The following is a 21,077-nucleotide window of genomic DNA, read 5'->3' as shown; positions in this document are numbered from 1 at the left end:
CATATTTCAGCTCTGAAAACACGAGGTATTATTTCCTGGGGGGGGGGTGGATTCCCTCATGGGTTCACTTGCACAGGCAGATCTGGAGAGTTCCCGTCGAGAGCGTGGAGATAGATGGTGGAGATGCACGTTGGTGTGTGTCACAGTGTCACTAAGACGGGGGAGGAGGCAGTTAAAGACAGGCTGGAGGCGAGGAGGGGACACGGGGACTACCCCGGGGACGTAGAGACAGGACAGGGCGAGAAGCAGACATGAACCTGCGGACCAGCGAGTCCGAGCCTGAGGGATCACAACAGTTGGGGAGAGGGCAAAAAAAGCCCTGAGGTCTCAGAGGGTGACAGCGACCCAGCGGCAAGAGAAGAGCGCAGAGGAGCCGCAGCGGGTTGGAGAAGCCAAGGGAGGAGGAAAGCAGCTCTGGGGGAGGCGGATGGATGGAGAGCGTGGGGCTCCCAGACAGTGAGGCTCGCCGGGGGTGGCGCACCCCTCGGACTTCAGCCTCTGCGATCCGGAGGCAGAGGCGGGCGGGTCTCCGCGGGTTCGAGGCCAGCCAGGGCTACCTAGTGAGCGCCCTTGTCTCAAAGTAAGAGGAGAAAGAAAAGAGGAAGGGCCAGGCAGGGCAGGAGCTGGGCAGCAGCAGCAGCAGGGCAGGACAAAAGGCGAAGGGGAGCCGGGCGGGGCGGGGTGGGGCCGCGCCCGCGGGGAAAGGAGGAGCCGCGCGGGCGAGCGGGCGAGCGAGAAGGGGAAGGAAGCCCGAGGTGCCGGGCGGGCACGGGGCGCCGGCAGGAAGCGGGGAGGGGCGGCGGGCGGGGGCTCCGGAAAAACGCCCCGACTTCCTGCCCGCTGGAGCCAGGAAGCCGGAGCCGGGACGCCGGGCCCGGGATCGCCGAGCCCGACCTCGGGCGCCCCGCCGGTCACCTCCCCGCGCGGACACCAGGTACACCGTCCCTGGCCCCGCCCGACCTCCTCCCCCCGGCCTGCCGGCCGCCGGGGGGAGGGGGAGGGAGGGGGCCCGGCGCCGAGGGCCTCCGGGCGGGGGGGCTGGGCGGTGAGCCCGCCACCTCCCTCCCTCCCTCCACCTCAGCTCTCCCAGCTGTCAGACCGGGCGAAGAGAACGCCCGGCGTGGTGGCGCTCGCATGTCAGCCCAGAGGACTTGGGGAGCGGAGGCAGGAGGATTGCCATGAGTTCGAGGCCAGCCTGGGCAACCTGGCGTGACCTTGACTCACTCAAAAGAGGAAAAACGAGGAGAGTGAGAGAGAGACACAGAGACAGAGACAGACAGAGACACAGAGAGACAGACACAGAGACAGACAGAGACACATACAGACAGAGAGACAGACAGAGACACATACACACAGACGGAGACACACACAGAGAGGAGAGAGACAGACAGACAGACAGACACACACACACAGGGAGAGAGAGATAGAGAGAGAGAGATAGAGAGAGAGAGAGAGAGAGAGAGAGAGAGAGAGAGAGAGAGAGAGACAGAGAGAGAGAGAGAGAGAGAGAGAGAGAGAGAGAGAGAGAGAGAGAGAGAGAGAGAGAGAGAGGGAGAGCACTTGTCCAGTGCACGGTTACAGATGCACTAGGCTGGGACCCAGACTGCCCGCCCACCGTCCGGCGCAGCTCAGAACGATTAACACCCATTTATCGCCGGGGAAACTGAGGCCCAGGGCGTCGGGCCTCCTCGTCGTAGGGACCATGGGCACTAGATTAGAAGCGCCTGAAATAAAAGCAGTGTCTCTGCGGGCCACGGTGGGGCCGAGAGTTACAGCGCGTGGACCACGTCTTAGAAAGTTTTCCATTTTTCCTCCCCCTGGGTTGTTAACTATACTCCGGGAGATGGCTGTAGGGGAGAAAACCGGAAACATATCCGCACTGAGCAGTTAGGAGGACAGAGGCCTCGAGAGAAGGCAGTCTTCGCCTTCTGCAGGTTGGGCTGCCACGGGGAGAGAGAGATGCACCCAAGCGCGTGCATGGCTGCCCCGGGGAGAGAGAGATGCACCCAAGCGCGTGCATGGCTGGTTTTTGTTTTGCTTTGCTGTCTCTCTCCAGTTGCGGCAGCCGGAGTCGGTGTCCAGGCGTTGGCAGTTTAGCGGGTCCGGGCTGGGGAGGTCGACCAGGCGGGGGCGACCCGGTGCGAGCGAGGCCGAGTAGGCACTTGTTAAAGATCTGAGCGACTCGGGAGATGCGGGCTGGAGCGCTTACCGGGCGCTGGGACCCGACGATACGGAAACGCGGGCCCTCCGGGGCAGGCCAGAGTGGCCCCATCGGGCCTGCGTGGCGCCGCGGGGAGCGGTAGAGCGGCCGGCGGGAGGAGTAGAGTTGCCGAGGCCGGAGAGTGGCAGGAGGCGGGCTAGAGCAGCCAGAGGGAGCAGTGGAGCTGGACGCCAAGGTGGCCTCGGGCTCGGCTAGAGCGACTCTGCGGCGCGGGTGGGGGGGACCTTGAGCTCGGGCGCGGAGGCTTCGGTCCCGGAGGCTGCAGTGGCTTCTCATCCCATCCGGACAGGTGAGATCCGCAGCCTTGGCTGCCGTCGAACCTGACCCTGCACGCCTTTCCTGCCACGCACACCGCCGCAACCGCGGGGGGTGCTGAGCGCCCGGGTCGATCAGCCGCGTTCCTTGTGAGATTTGTAGCTTGTGAAGCCCCGCCACGTTATGTCGCTTAGAAGATCTTAACGTACCTTCCAGGTTGCAGGAAGCCTTTCACGGAAACCCGGTTTTTAATAAACATGGGCTTCTCATAGATCAAACCAGGGCCCTACGAAACCCACCACACACCCCTATGGAGATCGCTTGAGCCGTTCGCTTTCTCTTTAGAATCGTCACCTATCTGGGTTCTTGAGGCCCACTGTATCAAATAGAATCTGGGGTCGCATGCATTCCAAGAGCCTCTTTTAGGTCTTTCAGGGCTCCTAGGGGTTCTTGGAGACCTGAATACTCCAGTCGACATGCTTGGGGACCCTGGCCCTTACCACCCAGGCGCCCCTGTGTGTTTACTCCTCCAGGACCTCCACTGCATAAACCTAAACCTGCCTGACTCCCCCACTCCCCCAGAGCCTCAAGTGCAAAGTGCTCCATCTGCTGGACAAAGTAGGCTTCGTCAGTTGCCTATGGAGTCTCATTTTGCCAGCTTTACCTATATCCTAATTTTCCAACCCCCGGGTCTAAGCACAGACTTCTGGAGCTGCGGGGTGCATCCTGGGTGACAGCTGAGGTCACAGCAGCCACATGACTTTCCCAGACACCATTAGACCTGATGTGTCTCGGAGCATTGATGCAGATTTTAGCATCCTAAGGGTGATGTGTGTGTGTGTGTGTGTGTGTGTGTGTGTGTCTCAAAACACTATAGTGTGTTGGATGTTTAAATTGTGGAGGCAGACTGCCTGCGTCTGAATCCTGGCTTTCCCTTGTAAGCCATGTCTCAATTTCCTGCCCTGTAAAATGGCAGTAAGAATAATGGTGACCCCCAGGTAAAACAAGTGGAAATAATGCTGACCTCCTTGGGTCAGTAAGAGGATGAAATGCATCAACACCTGTAGACAGAGCCTGAGCCCTCCTAGAACCTAGAGGCAGATGGGCGTGAGTGTGTGTGCATGCACTAGCTTTGCTATGTCTGGTACATACTGAGAACACCTCAGGTATCAGCTGCTCCATGCTATTGAGATGAGGAATTTGGAGATAATGCATGTTAACTGTGTGAGAATCAGGGTCTGGCAGTGAACATCTGTTCAAATTGTTTACCTTCCTTGGGTTCTCTTTTGGGGGATGAATTAGTAAAGGCATTTTAATAAATAACTTAAGCATGAGAGGTAAGAGGCCATTTGAAAGACACTTGCAGGAGCTGGATGGTGGTGGCACACATCTTTCTTTGATTCCAGCACTTGGGAGGCAGAGGGCAGGTGGATCTCTGTGAGTTCTAGGCCAGCCTGGTCTACAGAGCGAGTTCCAGGACAGCCAGGGCTACACAGAGAAACCCTGTCTCAGGAAAGGAAAAAGAAAGGAAGGAAGGAAGGAAGGAAGGAAGGAAGGAAGGAAGATAGACACAGGAGAGAGATAAATGTGGGTTTAAGAGAAATGGCTTTATTCTTTTTTTTTTTTCGAGACAGGGTTTCTCTGTGGCTTTGGAGGCTGTCCTGGAACTTGCTTGGTAGTCCAGGCTGGTCTCCAACTCACAGAGATCCGCCTGCCTCTGCCTCCCGAGTGCTGGGATTAAAGGCATGCACCACCAACGCCCGGCTGAGAAATGGCTTTATTCTTTTTGGTTTGTTGTGTTTGGTGCTGCTCTGGGTAAAACTCACGACCTCTTAATGCCAAACAAGCATTTTGTCATTGTGCTGCACCCTGAAACCCTCCTTGGCTCCTTTGGGACCGCTCAGCTGGACAGACTTACTGCTAAGTGGTATGCGTGTGCCAGTTCCAGATTTGTGGTCTGGCTTCAAACTCAGGAGGTCCAGCTGGCAAGGGTGGTCTTTGAGGCCATCACCGTTTCTCAGGGAGACGAGCATAGCATGGGATGCTTGTAGTTGGGGAGGTAATGGAGTTGGTAGTGCTTCACACCTATAATACCAGAACTTGAGAGACCATGACAGGAGGATGGCCTCAGTGTGAGATCCCTTCTTGAGGGAAGAAAACGAAAACAAAACAAAACTGACTTAATATTTGCCTGGAACAACTCTTAAGTGCTACATGACTTTAGCTCTCATAATAATTACTATTACTTTGCTGTCTTGGTTTGCAAGTTCATTTATTAAACACTCAGCAAATCTTGAGATTACCCGAGCTTTAATGGTGGACAGATACAGTTTCTGAGAAAGAATACAAATGATGCCTGCTCGGGCGAACCCTCAGGGATGATTTCTGGGCACTCCAGGAAGCACCACAGTTCAGATGTCAGAATCATAGCTACTGCTTATTGAGTGCTAGGGAGGAGCCTCATGGAAGAGGGAGAAGGGCGGGTCTCAGGCAGCCAGAGTTATAAATACCTTTGGGGTGTGGGGACCCCTCCCCCCGCACTGGTCCACCCCACCCCTCTTTCCGCAGTCCCCTCCCGACACTGATCCACACAGCATTAGTCAGAGCAGTTAGGGTGTAGAGGACGCTGCTGGAAGGACCTGGGGAGAAGGTGGGACAGACAGACAGACATGGTCAGACGAGGGATGGAGAAAGATGAGACACCAGTATGAGGTTGGAGCTGGACCATCACCAGCTGTGGGAGCAACAGCTGTGGGGGGATGGGGGCGGAGTCAGAGGAGGGGCGGGCAGAAATGGGGAGGGTGGGCCAGGTCTGGGAGGAGAGGTGAGGACACCCCAGGGAGCCACGACCGCGGTGGATTGAAGGGGGCGTGGGCGTGCCTGCGAGTGGGCTGTTGGGGCCCACTGCCCGTCGTTTTTTGGGGAACCATAGCTGGGAAAGCTGGGAACCTTAGGGAACTGCTGGGCTCAGAAAGAGCTCAAGGGACCTGAAAGAGGAGAGGGTTCAGTTTTGTTTTCTTGTGTAGAGGGAGCTGGAGGGTGGGGGTTCACCATTGTCACTTCCTGTCACAGGAAATGGGGCTGGTGGGTTCAGAGGCAACATCCTGGCCCAGGCCCGCCACAGATCAGAGGATAGCCCTGCGCCCCCCCCCCCCCACTCTCTTCCTACACCTTCCTCAAGGATCTTTCCATTAATTTTGCTTGTCCCAAAGTCCTGCCCCCTTAGGGACCAGCCAGCCCCCTGGGTCCCCGGTCCTTCCTTCTTTAGTGACCCAAATTAGTGGCTTTTACCCGCAGCCACCCAGCCCACCCATGCACCCATGGTCTAGCACCCCTCCCCACCCCAAGCTCTGCCCTGGCTCTCCCCGCCTCAGCTGGCCTGTGAAGGGCTCTTTGTGGCCACACAGAGGCTCCATTGAGTTAAGGCGGCGGAGGGTGGGGGGGGTTTACTCACCTTCCGCACCTGGGCCGGGAATCTCTGAGTAACTGCCCAGCCTCAGGCACTTCCTCCCGCCCCCTAACCGCTCCTCCTCCCGTCTGCAGCTCTGCGGAGTCCCGGAGATGGGAGAAGTCGCTGGAGGGGCGGTGAGTGCTGTGCCGAGGAGCTGAGGTGAGGGGACTCTGGTGCGCTGCGGGGTGGGGAGCTCCGTGGATTGAAGTCCTGTCTCCCCTTGCAGGCCCCAGGGCCTCCCCGGCCTGGCGTGATGCCCGTCAGCATCATCGGGGCTGAGGATGAGGACTTTGAGAACGAGCTGGAGGTGGTGAGCAGGGCAGGGCGGGGAAGTGTCCTCTGGGGCCCATCTCCGTCCTTTGATGTGTCCTCCTGCTGGTCTGCCGGCCTGTCCTCTTCCCGGTGCCCTCCTGGTCTTCCATGGCACAGCAAGCGCCACCATCCGTCTTAGATAGACTCTTCGTCTAGCCCCGGCTTAGCGCTAACCCCCCCAATACGACTGCTGTCCCTTCTCCCGCCTTCCCAGCTCCCTGCCCTTACAGTCAGGGTTGTAGCATAGACATGTCTACCTCCACTCCCCAGGATCTTCCTGTCTGGAGCCACTGAGAGGTGCCAGGGACAGAGCAGGACAAGCCTCTTCTCTCCCCTGTGGCCCTCATCTCCCTTGTCTCCACCCCCAGAACTCGGAAGATCAAAACAGCCAGTTCCAGAGCTTGGAGCAGGTGAAGCGTCGGCCGGCCCATCTCATGGCCCTCCTGCAGCATGTGGCCCTGCAGTTCGAGCCCGGACCCCTGGTAAGGATACGGGGGAGGTGTGGGGGACAGGAAGAATGGGGCTGGACAGACCAGGCTTTCAGAGAGCTGACTAGACCCGTGAAGGTCAGCTAAGAGGCTCCGGAAAGTCCAGAGCACAGCATGGGTTTGAGAAATAGTACCACAGACAAGATGGAGAAAGCAGGCGTGTGATCTTGACAGACTTGCAGATGTCTCCCAGTGAGCCTCAGTCAGCAGTGACCCGGGCCAGAGTATATACAATAGGAGTCACTGGAACCCAACATCCTGGCAGAAGCCATGTCCTGTCCCCTTCCAGGCCTGTGACAGCATCTCCTACTGGTAACACTGCCACTCACCCAGGGGCCTGTCAGTGGGAATCAGTAGTCAGGTGTTCAGAATTTGGTGCCATCTGCCATCTCAGACCTGGAGGCCACCACAGATCCCCAGGCAATCTCCATGTGGTTGCTAACCTAGAAACTTCCTGAGCCTGGTGTGACACCTGTGATCCTAGCATGTGGAAGGCTGAGGCAGGAGGATTGCCACACCTTCACCGTCAGCTTAGGCAAGACCTGGTTTCAAATAAAAGAAACTTCCAGGGCCAGGCAGAAGATTCTGGGGGATGCAGATATGGAACCATGTGGTTCAGAAACACTTGTAGAGTAGAAAACCTCAGGCGTGATTTAGCAAGAAGCCACAGCTCTGATGGGGGGTGGGGGACGGGAGGAGAGGGCTACTAGCTGGGGAGTGGGAGGAGTCGGGTCCTTTCCTGAGAAGACTCAATAGCACCCAGCAGGAGCCACTTGCCTGGGGATGGCCCTGGGCGCTGTGCTGCAGCTTGAAGGTGCACCACAGCTCCCGCAGAAAACTAGGAGACTAAAAAGAAACCGTGGGTCCAAGAGGGAAGGGCATGCTGGATGTGGCTCGTCTGGAGATTGAATGCACAGCCAGCGGGCACAAACCCTGGGCTTGAGACTCAGAACCACATAAAACAGACGTAGTGATCCAGGCCTGTAATCCCAGCCCTCAGCAAGAGAAGGGAGGAGGATCAAGAGCTCAAGGTGGAGCTGGAGGGGTGGCTCAGCGGTTAACAGCACCGGCTGCCCTTCCAGAGGACCCGGGTTCAATTCCCAGCACCTACACGGCAGCTCACAACTGTCTGTGACTCCAGTTCCAGGGTATCTGACACCCTCACGCCAATGCACATAAAGTAATTTTTTAAAAAAGTTCAAGGTCATCCTCAGCTACACAGCAAGTCCAAGGCCAGTCTGAGCTACATAGCCCTTATCTCAAGAAAAGAAGACAAGCCCTGCGAGGCTGGGGCCGGTTGTCCTGACACCTAGCTTTAGAAAGCTGAGAAACTGCTGGGCATTGGTGGCGCACGCCTTTAGTCCCAGCACTCAGGAGGCAGAGGCAAGCGGATCTCTGTGAGTTCGAAGCTAGCCTGGTCTACAGAGCAAGTCCCAGGACAGCCTCTAAAACAATACAGAGAAATCCTGTCTCGAAAAAAAAGAAAGAAAGAGCCGGGCGGTGGTGGCGCCCACCTTTAGTCCCACCACTCGGGAGGCAGAGGCAAGCGGATCTCTGTGAGTTCGAGGCCAGCCTGGTCTACAGAGCGAGTTCCAGGACAGCCTTCAAAACAATACAGAGAAACCCTGTCTCGAAAAATCAAAAAAAGAAAGAAAGAAAGAAAACTGAGAAACTGATACACTCTCCCTCACCTACATCCTTCAGAAACGCAGCTGTCCCTCCCCAGGCACGTGGGTACTGTCTGCTGTCTAAGCTTTGGGGCTTCTAGATCTCAGGAGTTTCCGATCCTTACTTAACTCAGGGGCTATGCTAACTGCTCTCTTCCACTGACGTGGAAACGGAAGTAACTCAGATGGCTTCTGGTGTTGTGAGAGTTGTCTTTGTACAGCTTCTGCCCCCACTTTATTTTGGGGGTGGGGATGAGGAGGACAGACATAGGACTGTTGAAACCAATGAATGTAAAAAGTTCTGCCTTCACTGGAGTGAGTCCTCAAACACACATAAGGACATGTCACCTGCCAGGCGGCAGCCAGGACAGGCAGAGTCTCTCTGCATTTCCAGGGTCGCCCACCCAAGACTGGCAACCTCAGGGCATGCCTGGCATGCATGCGTGAGACCCACATGTCCACCTGTCTGTCCAGCTTTCACTGTGCATGGAACCTGGGCTGAGCACACAGAACCCGCTCTGCACCCCAGGCAGAGCTCATGGAATTTATAGACAGTCGGGGACACGTGACATTGAGCAGGCACATTTCTTTATTGCTAAGCCAGGCCTCAGCCGTGCTAGGCAAACAGTCTACCACTGAGCTGCATCCCAAACCCTCAGCATTTTTGTTTTAATTTTTTTAATGTATTGTGTTGTATCTATGTGTTCATGTGGGCATGTGCATGTATGTTTTGTGGAGAGGCCAGTGGACAACATTAGGTGTCTTGATCTCTACCTTTATTTTATTTCTCCTTTTTAAATTGTATTCTTAATTTTTATTTATTTATTTGGGTTTTTTTGTATTTTTGTTGTTGTTACTGTTTTGTTTTTTGTCTTTGTCCTGGAACTCGCTCTGTAGATCAGGCTGGCCTCAAACTCACAGAGATCCGCCTGCCTCTGCCTCCTGAGTGCTGGGATTGAAGGCGTGCGCCACCAACGCCTGACCTTATTTGTTTTGCTTTTGAGACAGGGTCTGTCTGTTACGTAGTTCTGACTGTTCTAGAACTCACTATGTAGGTCAGGCTGGCCTTGTATTTACTGAGATCCACCTCTTCTGACTCCCAAGTGTTGGTATTGAAGGTGTATGTCTCCACACCCAGCTCTTTTAAAATTTTTTATCATACTTTGTTTTGTGTATGGACATGTGTGTGGGTACATGCATGCTACAGGGTATGTGTGGAGGTCAGAGGACAATTTCCAGGGGTCACTTCTGTTTTTCTACTGTGTAGTTCCCAGGGATTGGCCTCCTCCGGTGAGGCTTGGTAGTAGTAGGCACCACTGAGCCCCTTCTGGTGGCTATAGTATTTTTGAGACAGGGTCTCATGATCAGGGAGCTCATCTGTTTGGCAAGGTCACCTGAGCCATGAGCTCCGAGAACACACTCCGAGAGTTTCCGGGCACGTCTGCCTGGCTTGGTTTTGACATGGGAGCTAGAGCTGCAGATTGAGTGCTCATGATGTCCGTGATGCCTATGCTTTCCGTTCCAAACCTTCCCTGTAGGCCCTCCTGTGATTTGCCAGAGACAGTCTAACAGGGGACCCAGGCTGGCCTTGAACTTGCAGTGGTCCTCCTGCTCCCATTTCCAGAACGTGGGAATGTGCCAACAGCGCTGGTTTACCTTGTGTTTTGAGATTGTTTTCGCCCTTTCCGTTTGGTAGTGTTGTTTTGTTTTCTGAGACAGGGATCTTGAACTCCTGGTGTTCCTGCCTGAACTCTCCAGGCAGGGATTGCAGGCCAACACATTCAGCTTTGAGCATTTGAGCATTTTCCCACCTTTTTTTTTTTTTTGAAAGCAGGTGAGGTCTATAGCCTAACCCGGCCTCACACTCACTGTTTGTTCAAGGATGACCTTGAACTCTTAATCCTCCCACTTCCTGGAATGGGATAGGGTGGTAGTCACCACCATACCTGGGCTCAGTGTTCCCTACAAAATTGGCGATGACAGTCTCTGGTGGCACGGTTTCCTGAATGCGTGGGAAGGACTCAGAATGGCGGCTAGCGTACCCCCCCAAGCCCTCAGAATAGATAGTTGTGAGACGTGTGAAAGACAAGGGAAGACTTCATAGCGATGACCCTGGAGAGTTGGCAAGGGAGACAGGCCCGGGCAGGTGGGATGGAGGTCAGGGTACGCTTCACATGGGAGGTCATGTTCGGACCCCACAGATACCCGGTGGTCAGAAAACCACTTAGACTCTCCAAAGAGAGCGTGTGGTTGGTGGGACCAGGGAAGAGTCAGTCTGTGTGTTCCCAGCTCTGCTGCCTGCATGCCGACATGCTGAGCTCACTGGGCCCCAAAGAAGCCAAGAAGGCCTTCCTTGACTTCTACCACAGCTTCCTGGAGAAGACCGCGGTGAGACACACCTTCCTGCTGCCCTGCCCCTTGCCCCCTTTTAGCTCTGGAGAGTCACGATGTCCACCTGTGGAGGTGACTGCCAACCCCCAACCCTGGCCTCCCTCCCCCCCCAGTGTCTTCCCTGGGACCCTTCCCACCAAGGCCTCCTGAGGTGCCCCTGCCACTAACTCCTGTCTCCTCTGAGCAGGTTCTGCGGGTGCCTGTCCCTCCCCACGTGGCTTTTGAACTTGGTAAGGAGAGGAGGGGCTGGGGGACGAGGGAAGGAAGGGGTGTGGCACCCAGGTCGTTCACTCATGGTGGTGGCAGCCCGAGGCAACACCGGAGTCCGTGGGAACGCGGTGACTAGCCCTTGCATCCGTGTCCGTAGACCGCACGCGGCCTGACCTCATCTCTGAGGATGTCCAGAGGCGGTTCATGCAAGAGGTGGTACAGAGCCAGCAGGCAGCCGTGAGCCGGCAGCTGGAGGACTTCCGCTCCAAGCGGCTCATGGGCATGACACCCTGGGAGCAGGAGCTGAGCCTGCTGGAGCCCTGGATCGGGAAAGACCGAGGCAGCTATGAGGCCCGGGAGCGGCACGTGGCCGAGCGGCTGCTGTCCCACCTGGAAGAGATGCAGTGAGTGGGACGGGGAGTCGGGCTGGCCCCAGCGGTGCCTCTCCCTCTGGCAGTGTTTGTGCTCTGGCCCCGCCTCCTTCTCCTGAAGCCTACCGCCTAGACCTTTGGGTCTTGTCCGTGATCACATGTTTGGGCCTAGCACTGTCCTCTGGGATGGGCCTCTCCTCCTTACCCCGTGAACTACAGCGACAGCGGCCCAGAAGGCGGGAAAGCCAGGCCTCTTGGTTTTACTGTAGACTTTCTTCTCTCTGCAGACACACCATCTCCACAGATGAAGAAAAGAGGTGATGGCCGTGGAGGGTGTGGGGGGAAGAAAGGCAGATGGTCTGTCTGGGCTGTGGGAAGCTGTGCTCCCTGGAGCACCACCCCTTTCCTCTGCCACAGGAAGTGGCTGAGGGGCTGTGGGGGACTGCGTCTTAGTCTGTCCCTGGGGCCCTCGCCTCACTGTATCCTCCCCTCAGCGCCGCTGTGGTCACTGCCATCAGCCTCTATATGCGCCACCTTGGGGTCAGGACCAAGAGTGGGGACAAGAAGTCTGGGAGGAACTTCTTCCGGAAAAAGGTACTGAGGTCAAGTCTGGCCCTCTTCTCTCCGAGACGCCCCTGGGCAAGCCTAGAGACTGGACACCTGGAGTCCCTTTCTGCTTTGTGTCATTTGGTAATGTTAGCCTTCCCTTTCCTCCTCTCCCCGCAGGTGATGGGGAATCGGAGGTCAGATGAGCCCCCCAAGACAAAGAAAGGGTTTAGCAGTATCCTAGACCCTGCTCGCTGGAACCGGGGAGAGCCACCTGGTAAGAGGGCTAGCCTCAGCCTCGCCTACCCTGTTGGTCCCAGGCCACCCAAGCTCACTATCCCACTCTCTTGTTTCAGCTCCAGATTTTCGACATCTAAAGGTCGAGGTTGATGGTAATGGACTTGTGTAGCGAGGGTATCCATCCTAGGTCTGAGGGAGGAGGCTGGGCTGGCCCCTCTGGTTTCTGGGTCTGAGGGAGGAGGCTGGGCCTGGGCCCTGGGTCTGAGGAAGGAGATTGTGTATAGGGACCTCTTATGTTGAGGAAGAAGGCTAAGTACATAGTGTCTCTGTTCCCCTGGGATAGATGGGGCTAGAAGCCTGTTTTCTCATTCTTTCTGTCTTCCCCAGGCGAGAAGCCAGGCCCTACAGACCGGAAGGGAGGCCTGGGTATGCCTTCTAGGGACAGGACCACAGGGACTCCTGGGCAGGACAACCCAGGGATCTCTCTGCACCCTGTGTCTGCAGACAGCCCCGACCATCGGGAACCTGGTGAGCATTTCTGAGTTGGGACAGGAAGGCCACCATTGGGATCTCCTTTGTCCTTAGCATCTTTTTCCAGCTGGTCAGCTGAGCCCCCCCCACCTCAGTTTACCCCTTCCACATCTTTCTTCTTGGGTTCCCGCCTCTGTCCCAGTGCCGAGTCTCCTGGTTCCTGAACTAGGCTTCTTGTTTTAGGTTTGTTTGTTTTTAAGCACTGGGCCTTGAAAGTCTTCCCTTACACCTGCTTGGCAAGCACTTTGCCCCTGAGCCTCACCCCTACCCCTCACTGGGGGTCCTAGGCAAGTGCTGCACCAATGAGCTGTATCCCTCCTAACCCCACAATCAGACTCTCATCAGTCCGTGGGTTTTATTTCCTAAGAAATGAAACCTGAGAGAGGCTAGTCCACCTTCCAGATGAAGTTCATGTCCTCTTGGAGAGTAAACCTCAAAGCCCCATGGAGTTACTATCTCCTTCTCCTCAGGGCTGCAGATCTCTTATCTTCCCCTTAGATCCCAGAAGCTTGTCCAACCTGGTTTCCAGTCCCTCCTACAGCTTATTGCGCTGTATTCTGGAAGCCACTTACTTCCCTCCCCATGGGTCCCCTCCTGCCTCTGGTGGAGCTGCAGTTTAGTGGGGTGGCTTGCTCAGAGGACAACTCCCCGCTTGTCAGTGCTCTTCAAGGTCTGAACGTTTCTGTCGTCCCGTATTGAGTGCTGAGTGGACGGGCGGTAGCTGCCAGGCACTGGCCTTCCGGCCCTTCCCGGTGCACGGTCAGGGAGAGGCTTTCCGACCATCTCCGCTTCCCCCTCTACCCAGCAGGCGTGGATACCCCCCAGGAGCCGGGGGACACACTCCCACAAGGCCCTACAAGCCTGGAGCCCCTGGCGCCCCCGGAGAGCACGGAGGAGAACGCAGAGACAGAGAGGTATCCGCCTGTGGTTCTGGGCAGGGAGGGGCAGCATTTAGGGCCAGGCGGGGCGTGGGATCGCTGCTGCTGTTTGCGCTGCTGCCTCTACTGCGGCCCCTCCCTTGCCTGCCTGTCTCTGGGCCTTCCTTCCATCCTTCTCTCTCTCCTCCCTCTCTCTTCCCACTTCCTCTTCTCCTCCCTTGTTCTCTGTCGCCCCCCTCCTCCTTTCCCTCCTCTTCCTCCTCCCTGGCCAGGTTCCCTCCCCTCCCCTCCCCTCCCTGCTTCTCACCTGTGCCTCCCCATCCTCCTGCCTCCCTTGTGGCCCTGCTCCCGGTGTCCCTTCATGCTCCACGCAGTGTCCTGGGGGCCTTGTCCCCCTCACAGTTGGGGGGCAGGCTCTGCCCCCTGCCTGTCCTTGTGCTGCTGCTTTGGGGACCCCCTTGGCGGGGATGGGGAGCTGGGTTGGGGCCCACCTGGCCCACCTCTGACCCTGTGCCCTCTCTCCCCAGAAGGTGGAAGAGGTGGGTGCCTGGGCCCTGGGTGGGGGGAGGGCCAGCCCTCCCCCATCTCTCCCAGCCCCTCCCCCTCCCCATGGCCACCTCCTCCCCTTCACCCCCTGTGAGGGGAGGGGTGGGTAGGTATGTCACCCTCCCGACTGAGCTAAGTATGGCACTCCTTTCTCCTTGGCCCTCTTCCCCACCCCCTCCTCAGGGAAGGGAGGGGGCCAGTCCTGTTGGCCGTGGTGGGTTTCCATCCCCTACCATTCAGTCCCCTCCTGGCCACGCCCACCCCCAGGTACCTCCCCAAGTCCCACTATTTCTGACTCTCTCTTCTCTCTTCTGTTGCTTGTTTCATCCTGTCCTGGTCTCCCCTGTCCCTGTCGTGGTCTGTCCTGTCCCTGTCCTGGTCTCCCTTGTCCTGTCCCTGTCCTGGTCTCCCTGTCCCTGTCCTGATCTCCCTGTCCCTGTCCTGGTCTGTCCTGTCCCTGTCCTGGTCTGTCCTGTCCCTGTCCTGGTCTGTCCTGGTCTCCCTTGTCCTGTCCCTGTCCTGGTCTGTCCTGGTCTCCCTTGTCCTGTCCCTGTCATGGTCTGTCCTGTCCCTGTCCTGGTCTGTCCTGTCCCTGTCATGGTCTCCCTGTCCCTGTCCTGTCCCTGTCCTGCCCCTGTCCTGGTCTGTCCTGTCCCTGTCCTGGTCTCTCCTTGCCTCTGCCTGACTCTGTCCTCCGCCTTGGGGTCCAGGCTATCAGGGCGTCTGGGGCGCTCAGAGAGCCTGCGGGTGAGTGACCGCCGCCGGCCTTCCCGGGGCAGCCTCGGGGCTAAGGGCCGGGGTGGGGGCCGCTCCCGGAGCGACGTGGACATGGACCCCGGCTCCGCCACGGCCGTGCTTGGCCCTACCCGACGAGCCACGTACGTCACTTCCCCCTCGTTAACTGAGGAAGCCTAGAGAGTTGGGGGGCGGTGGGTTGATGCTCGACTCTCAAGGAAATAGCCGGTCGATGGCTGAGGGCTGCTGTGGACAGCACAGGCCACTGAGGAGTTGAGAGGGGGGACACTGCTGTCTAGAGATCGGGGACTCATTGGTCTGTGCCACCCAGAGGCATCAAATGTTGAGGACGCGAGGGTTGTAACTAAGAAATGAGCTCCCTGGTTGGGTTGCTCCAGGCTGGGTCTAACAAGGCCTCTGCCCACAGCCCCGAGCCTGGAGATGATGGGGAACCGGGACGGTCAGGCCTGGAGCTGGAACCAGAAGAGCCGCCAGGCTGGAGGGAACTCGTGCCCCCAGACACCCTGCTCAGCCTGCCCAAAAGCCAAGTGAAACGGCAAGAGGTCATCAGCGGTGAGTGCTACCCGAGTCCTGAAGCAGCCGGGCAGCCATGCTGGCTGAGAGCTGCCCAATAGGACAGCTGGGCGCAGGGCTGCAGAAGAGACTCGGGAAGCCGGGGCCTCGGTCACAGCCAGGCTTCAGAGACACAGCCGCAGTTCAGCAGTGCCAACATCAGGGGACCAGACACAGCCACTGTCCTCCCTGGGGGGTCAGGAGGGAAAGACAGAAGCCAAAGGCCATGAGGTGACTTAGTAGGTAAAAGGCGTCAGGACCCGCCCACATGCCGGAAGAGAACCACCTCCACAGGCTGTCCTGACCTCCACATCGGTGCCATGGTATGCACATGTATGTACATGTGTGTGCACACATATACTGTGTGTGATTGTAATTTTTTTTTGAGACAGGGTTCCTCTGGGTAGTTCTGGCTGTCCTGGAACTCGCTCTGTAGACCAGGCTGACCTCCAACTCCCAGAGATCCACCTGCCTCTGCCTCCCGAGTGCTGGGATTAAAGGCGTGCGCCACCACACCCCGCCATTTTCAACTTTTTTGTTTGTTTTTAACTTAATTTGTTTATTTTGACTTTATCTGTGTGGGTGTTCTGTCTGCATGTGGGTGCCTGGTGCCCTTGGTTCCCCAGGGCTGTAGTCGCAGGTACTTGCAAGCTGCCTGTGAGGGCTGGGCATCTAGTCCTCTGCAAGAGGACCCAGTACTCTTAGCTGTTAGGCCCCTGCTCCAGCCCCTGCGCTCCTGTTTGTTAGTACGTATGGGTGAGGCTGGTTTCTAGTTTCCTATGCAGCTCAGGGTGGCCTTGAACCCCTGACTCTCCTGCCTCAGCCTCCCAAGGGCTGGAATCACAGTTGGGTGCCACCAGGAGCGGCTCTGACTTTGGCTTTGTGAGACACTGTCTCACACTGTAGCCCAGATGCTCTTCTCTCAGCCTCCCTGGTGACGGCTTCCTTCCTGGTTTGGGCCTACAGAGTTGCTGGTGACAGAGGCAGCTCACGTGCGCATGCTTCGGGTACTCCATGACCTCTTCTACCAGCCCATGGCGGATGGGGGCTTCTTCCCTCTGGAAGAACTGCAGAACATCTTCCCCAGCTTGGATGAGCTCATCGAGGTTCACTGTGAGTACTGGCCACAGCCCCCTCCTGTCCATAGCCCGCCACCAGCTCCCCCCTTCCGCCCCCCCCCCCCGTCAGTCCCTAGAGATCACGCACTCTTCACCCCCACAACACACACCCCAGAGGTACACACACACACACACTGGACAAACACATGACGTGTGTGTGCCAGCTCAGGAGCCCCGGGGATCAGACACCCAGCAGCAGCTCCAGCCAGGCACTTCAGGGTCCTGGGCTATCCGCAGCATCTCCTGTACCCCTCACAGCCCTGTTCCTCGATCGCTTGATGAAGCGAAGGCAAGAGAGCGGCTACCTCATTGAGGAGATCGGCGATGTGCTGCTGGCCCGGGTAAGGGTGCCCTGCATGGCCCTAGACACTGCCTTTCCATCTTCTCCCCACACCCCGAGAGATCTGGGCCCCAGGCCTGTCCCACGCCAGGCTGCCATCTCCGTGCAAGGCTGGACGGCCCCTCCTGAGAGCGTCCCTTGCCTAAACCTCCCTGCAGTTCGATGGTGCTGAGGGCTCGTGGTTCCAGAAGATCTCCTCCCGCTTCTGCAGCCGCCAGTCATTCGCCTTAGAGCAGCTCAAGGTCAAACAGCGCAAGGAGCCTCGGTTCTGCGCCTTCGTGCAGGTGCGGTGGGACGTCATACAGACGTCATACAGACGTCACGCATGAGGGAGGAGGGGTGGAGCTGAACGCTGGGGCCTTAGGAGAGGAGCTGCAGGCGTGGCCCTGGGCTACCCCGGTGCTGTTGGCTCCCCAGGAGGCCGAGAGCCGCCCTCGATGCAGGCGCCTGCAGCTGAAGGACATGATCCCCACCGAGATGCAGCGACTGACCAAGTACCCGCTACTGCTGCAGAGCATTGGGCAGAACACAGGTACCCCCAGGCCTTCCTCTGAGCACGGCCGCCCGCTGAGTCAGGACGTGCCGGGGTGGGGCTCACACCTCTGACCTCGCCTGCAGAAGAGCCCTCGGAACGGGAGAGAGTGGAGCTCGCTGCTGAGTGCTGCCGGGAGATCCTGCACCATGTCAACCAAGCTGTCCGTGACATGGAGGACCTGCTGGTGAGCCTGACTGCACCTGGGACAGGCGTGGCGGGCGCTTGCTCTTCCCCATGCCCAGAGGTCAGACATGGCTTCCGTCCCTCGGGGTCAGTGTCCGGAGGGCATTAGGCCTTTACCATCTTCCTCTCGGGATTGCTGGAGGTCGGACCTGGCCCTCAGCTTGTCCCTCGGACTTGCTTGTCTGCTTACTCGCCCGCCGGGGAGTCGCCGAGGGGCAGCCCCCGTGCCTGGTTCAGCCCCCTGTAACCCTTCCTCTGTCTGCCCTAGCGGCTCAAGGATTACCAGCGGCGCCTGGACTTGACTCACCTACGGCAGAGCAGCGACCCTATGCTGAGCGAGTTCAAGGTGAACCCAGTCACCTTTGTCTCAGCTCACCTTGGCGCTGCTGCGGGGGGGGGGGGGCTCACCCCTGTCCTTGGCTGTCCTGCTTGCTGCCACCCCTCTCTTCTGTGTCCCCTCTTGCCACTTAGCTGACCTTGGCTCCCTGCCCCCTCAGAACCTGGACATCACTAAGAAGAAGTTGGTCCATGAAGGCCCTCTGACGTGGCGGGTAACGAAAGACAAGGCTATAGGTGAGCGCCCCCTCCGGCCAGGGGGAGGTGCGGGGCAGGCGGGGGCGCTTGCAGGCCAGGTGTGATTCGCTGCCTCACCCAAAGAGGTCCACGTGCTGTTGCTGGACGACCTGCTACTGCTGCTCCAACGCCAGGACGAGAAGTGGCTGCTCAAATCGCACAGCCGGACGCTCACACCCACGCCGGACGGCAAGACCATGCTGCGGCCTGTGCTCCGGCTCACCTCCGCCATGACCCGAGAGGTGGCCACTGGTGAGCTGGGGCGGGTCATCCGAGCACAACGGCCTCCTGACGTAGATTGGACCTCTCTAAGAGCCATCGAGCCCGCTCGGGGACAAGACTGAGAACGGTCTAAGTGAGGCCAGGGGACAGGACCAAGTAAGGGTGGCGAGCACGGTGGCCGACGCTGTCACCCTGCCACTCAAGAGGCTGAGGCAAGAGGGTCTTGAGTTTAGTCAGCCTAGTTCAAAACAGCCGGGCTTAGTGGTGGTGTGCGCCTTAACTCCAGCACTCGGGAGGCACAGACGGGGATCTGTGAGTTCGAGGCCAGCCTGGTCTACAGAGGACAGCCAGGGCTACACAGAGAAACCCTGTCTTGGAAGGATGGAAAGGAGGAAGGAAGGAAGGAAGGAAGGAAGGAAGGAAGGAAGGAAGGAAGGAAGGAAGGAAGGAAGGAAGGAAGGTGGGGGGAACTGTCTACATTTAGGGAGAAGCATAATCTGCCCTGGTGGATTCTCACCCTAGCTCCTATTCAGGAGTTGTAGGCACTTGGGACTAAGGCAGAACCTCGGGGCAGAGTTCAGCCAGCAGTGCTGACAGGCTGTGCCAGGGCCGCTGATGGTAGCGAGGCTGGGGGTCTCCAGGTCAAGGCAGCCTAGGCACTATAGCCGGGTGTGGCCAGGGCTGTGGAGGTCGACCTTGGCATTGGCAGGACAGTGAGTTTGTATAGGTAAAGTAGTGGACGGTACCCAGGAGGGGCGCACACTGGCAGCCTCGGCTCCAAGCCCCATCTCTCCCCTCTCTGTGCAGATCACAAAGCTTTCTATGTCATTTTTACCTGGGACCAGGAGGCCCAGATATATGAGCTGGTGGCACAGACATCATCGGAGCGTAAGAAGTGAGTCCCCAGGGATGGTGCGAGGGTGTGTGTCCTGCACTCCGGCACGCACACATGGGCATCAGTGTGCTGAATGCCCCTGGCATTGGCCTGTCCCCCCAGCTGGTGTGCCCTCATCACGGAGACTGCCGGATCCCTGAAGGTCCCTGCCCCTGCCTCCCGCCCCAAGCCCCGCCCCAGCCCAAGCAGGTAAGGGGTCAAGGAGAGAGCTGAGAGCCCGGGGATGGAGACCGTGTCCCTGTGTCTGTGTGCGTCTACAGAACTCGACCCCCAGCCCTGTCTCTGTACACACGTGTGTAAGCGTGTATACATGTGTGTGCTGACTCCATCACTGCCCGCCTCCTATCTCTAGGCCTCTGTCTCCTATTGTTCAGACCTCCTCCATCTATTTGTCCCTCCCGGCCCCTGCCACTCTCTTGGGACCGGGATGTGGGGACAGTCACCCATCGCTTCCCTCCCTAGCACCCGAGAGTCCCTGCTCAGCAGCTCTGAGAACGGCACTGGAGGCCGAGACATGCCTCCGGCTGATGGTAAGTCCCAAGTCCCAGGGCAGGGAGAGGCTGTCACGGAAGAGCAGGCAGATCTGAGCATCCCTCTTTGTCTGCCCGCCCAGCCCGGATGGAGCGTATCCTTAGCGACATCCTGCCCTTCTGCAGACCAGGCCCAGAAGGCCAGCTTGCTGCCACAGCCCTTCAGAAAGGTAGGCCAGGTCCAGGAGCTGGGCAAACGGTACCCCCGTCTGAACTAGAGAAAGGCTCCGTCTTTCAGATGGCTCTGTCCAGGAATCTAGAAACTCTGCCCTGCCCACACCGTCCTGGGTGGCCCCTGTCACTCTTTCCCACGCTGGACGCTGAGTTCAGGTGTCCAACCTCAGGCCCCCCACCCCTCCTCCTCACATCCCGAACCCCAAGCCCTACCTCTGTAACCTTGTCCCCCTTGCCTTGGCCAGTGCTGTCCCTGAAACAGCTCTTGTTGCCTGCTGAGGAGGATGGTGGCCTGGGGCCTCCCCGGGATGGGGATAGGGTGCCTGGTGGTGGCTCTCCAGGCCCAGCACAGAGTCAGGAGATTCAGGAACACCTGCTCAGCCTGGAGGAGACGGTCAAGCAGCTAGAGGTACGCCTGGGGGCGGGGAACTTGGGGCAGCCTGTGAGGGAAAGGCACCTTCATCTCTGATCCCCTCCAGGAGTTAGAGGAAGAATTTTGCCGCCTGAGACCCCTCCTGTCTCAGCTTGGGGAAGCTCTGTCGCCCAGTCCGGCTGCACCTGAGCGTTCTGCTCAGACTGGTGAGTCGGGCTGGCCAGGGTGCTGCTCTGAGAGGTCCTGGGGGGGGGGTGCCCTGTCGCACTGTCCCCTGTCTGCCTCGTGGCTCCTGCCTCTTCTTTCTCCACCCCTTCCTCCACCTCTCCGTTTCCCTCTTGTAACCCCCAGGCCCTTCATGAAGAGGAGAATGGGGGCGAGGATGTGGGGACCCCCACCCCAGCGGCTGCCACAGCGTCTCACACCCCAGAGGCCTCGAGGACAGGGAGACTGCCACACTTGATAGGGGACCTGCCAGGGCCCCGCCCCCCACGCTGGCCTCTGCCTCTCTCCCTCCTGCCTTCGCTTGGGGGACTCAGGGCTTCACCCCCAGAGTACCACCGCATCCCCGTTTTTCAGGCCGTCTCAGTATTGCCTATGAGGGGGCTACCCCTCCATCCCCACCCCAAGTGCCTTTGCTGTTTTTATACCCTGAATGGAGGTTTATTTTTAATATATATTATCTACGGAGAGGTCTGTGTGTGTGAGGGCGACAGGGC

General features: G+C 58.2%; 1 protein-coding gene across 10 annotated transcripts; it reads left to right on the top strand.

The window, feature by feature from the left end:
• Nucleotides 1-784: 784 nt before the first annotated feature.
• Nucleotides 785-21,048, top strand: Arhgef1 (Rho guanine nucleotide exchange factor 1). 10 transcript variants are annotated; one of them, XM_040734284.1, is made up of 31 exons: nucleotides 785-934; nucleotides 6,020-6,061; nucleotides 6,154-6,237; nucleotides 6,608-6,721; nucleotides 10,684-10,782; nucleotides 10,973-11,015; nucleotides 11,153-11,399; nucleotides 11,654-11,683; nucleotides 11,861-11,960; nucleotides 12,093-12,189; nucleotides 12,269-12,304; nucleotides 12,540-12,680; nucleotides 13,489-13,597; nucleotides 14,089-14,100; nucleotides 14,818-14,985; nucleotides 15,270-15,415; nucleotides 16,382-16,528; nucleotides 16,792-16,874; nucleotides 17,032-17,157; nucleotides 17,291-17,405; nucleotides 17,492-17,592; nucleotides 17,860-17,937; nucleotides 18,089-18,164; nucleotides 18,249-18,416; nucleotides 19,194-19,281; nucleotides 19,384-19,470; nucleotides 19,744-19,811; nucleotides 19,895-19,981; nucleotides 20,231-20,394; nucleotides 20,465-20,564; nucleotides 20,710-21,048. In XM_040734284.1, exons 2-31 carry the CDS (start codon nucleotides 6,038-6,040, stop codon nucleotides 20,718-20,720), a joined length of 2,949 nt encoding a protein of 982 aa, XP_040590218.1. In that variant the 5' UTR covers nucleotides 785-934; nucleotides 6,020-6,037; the 3' UTR covers nucleotides 20,721-21,048. The 10 variants fall into 10 exon arrangements, with proteins under 10 accessions (XP_040590218.1, XP_040590219.1, XP_040590215.1 ...); XM_040734285.1 differs by lacking the exon at nucleotides 785-934 and adding an exon at nucleotides 2,382-2,510; XM_040734281.1 differs by lacking the exon at nucleotides 785-934 and adding an exon at nucleotides 5,049-5,188 and having other exon boundaries at nucleotides 13,492-13,597.
• The last annotated feature ends 29 nt before the right edge of the window (nucleotides 21,049-21,077 follow it).

This window comes from Mesocricetus auratus, unplaced genomic scaffold, assembly GCF_017639785.1.
Source record: "Mesocricetus auratus isolate SY011 unplaced genomic scaffold, BCM_Maur_2.0 Super-Scaffold_100038, whole genome shotgun sequence".
Lineage (NCBI taxonomy): Eukaryota > Metazoa > Chordata > Mammalia > Rodentia > Cricetidae > Mesocricetus > Mesocricetus auratus.
The sequence above is the reverse complement of the archived record's forward strand: the minus strand, read 5'-3'. Positions and strand labels throughout refer to the sequence as shown.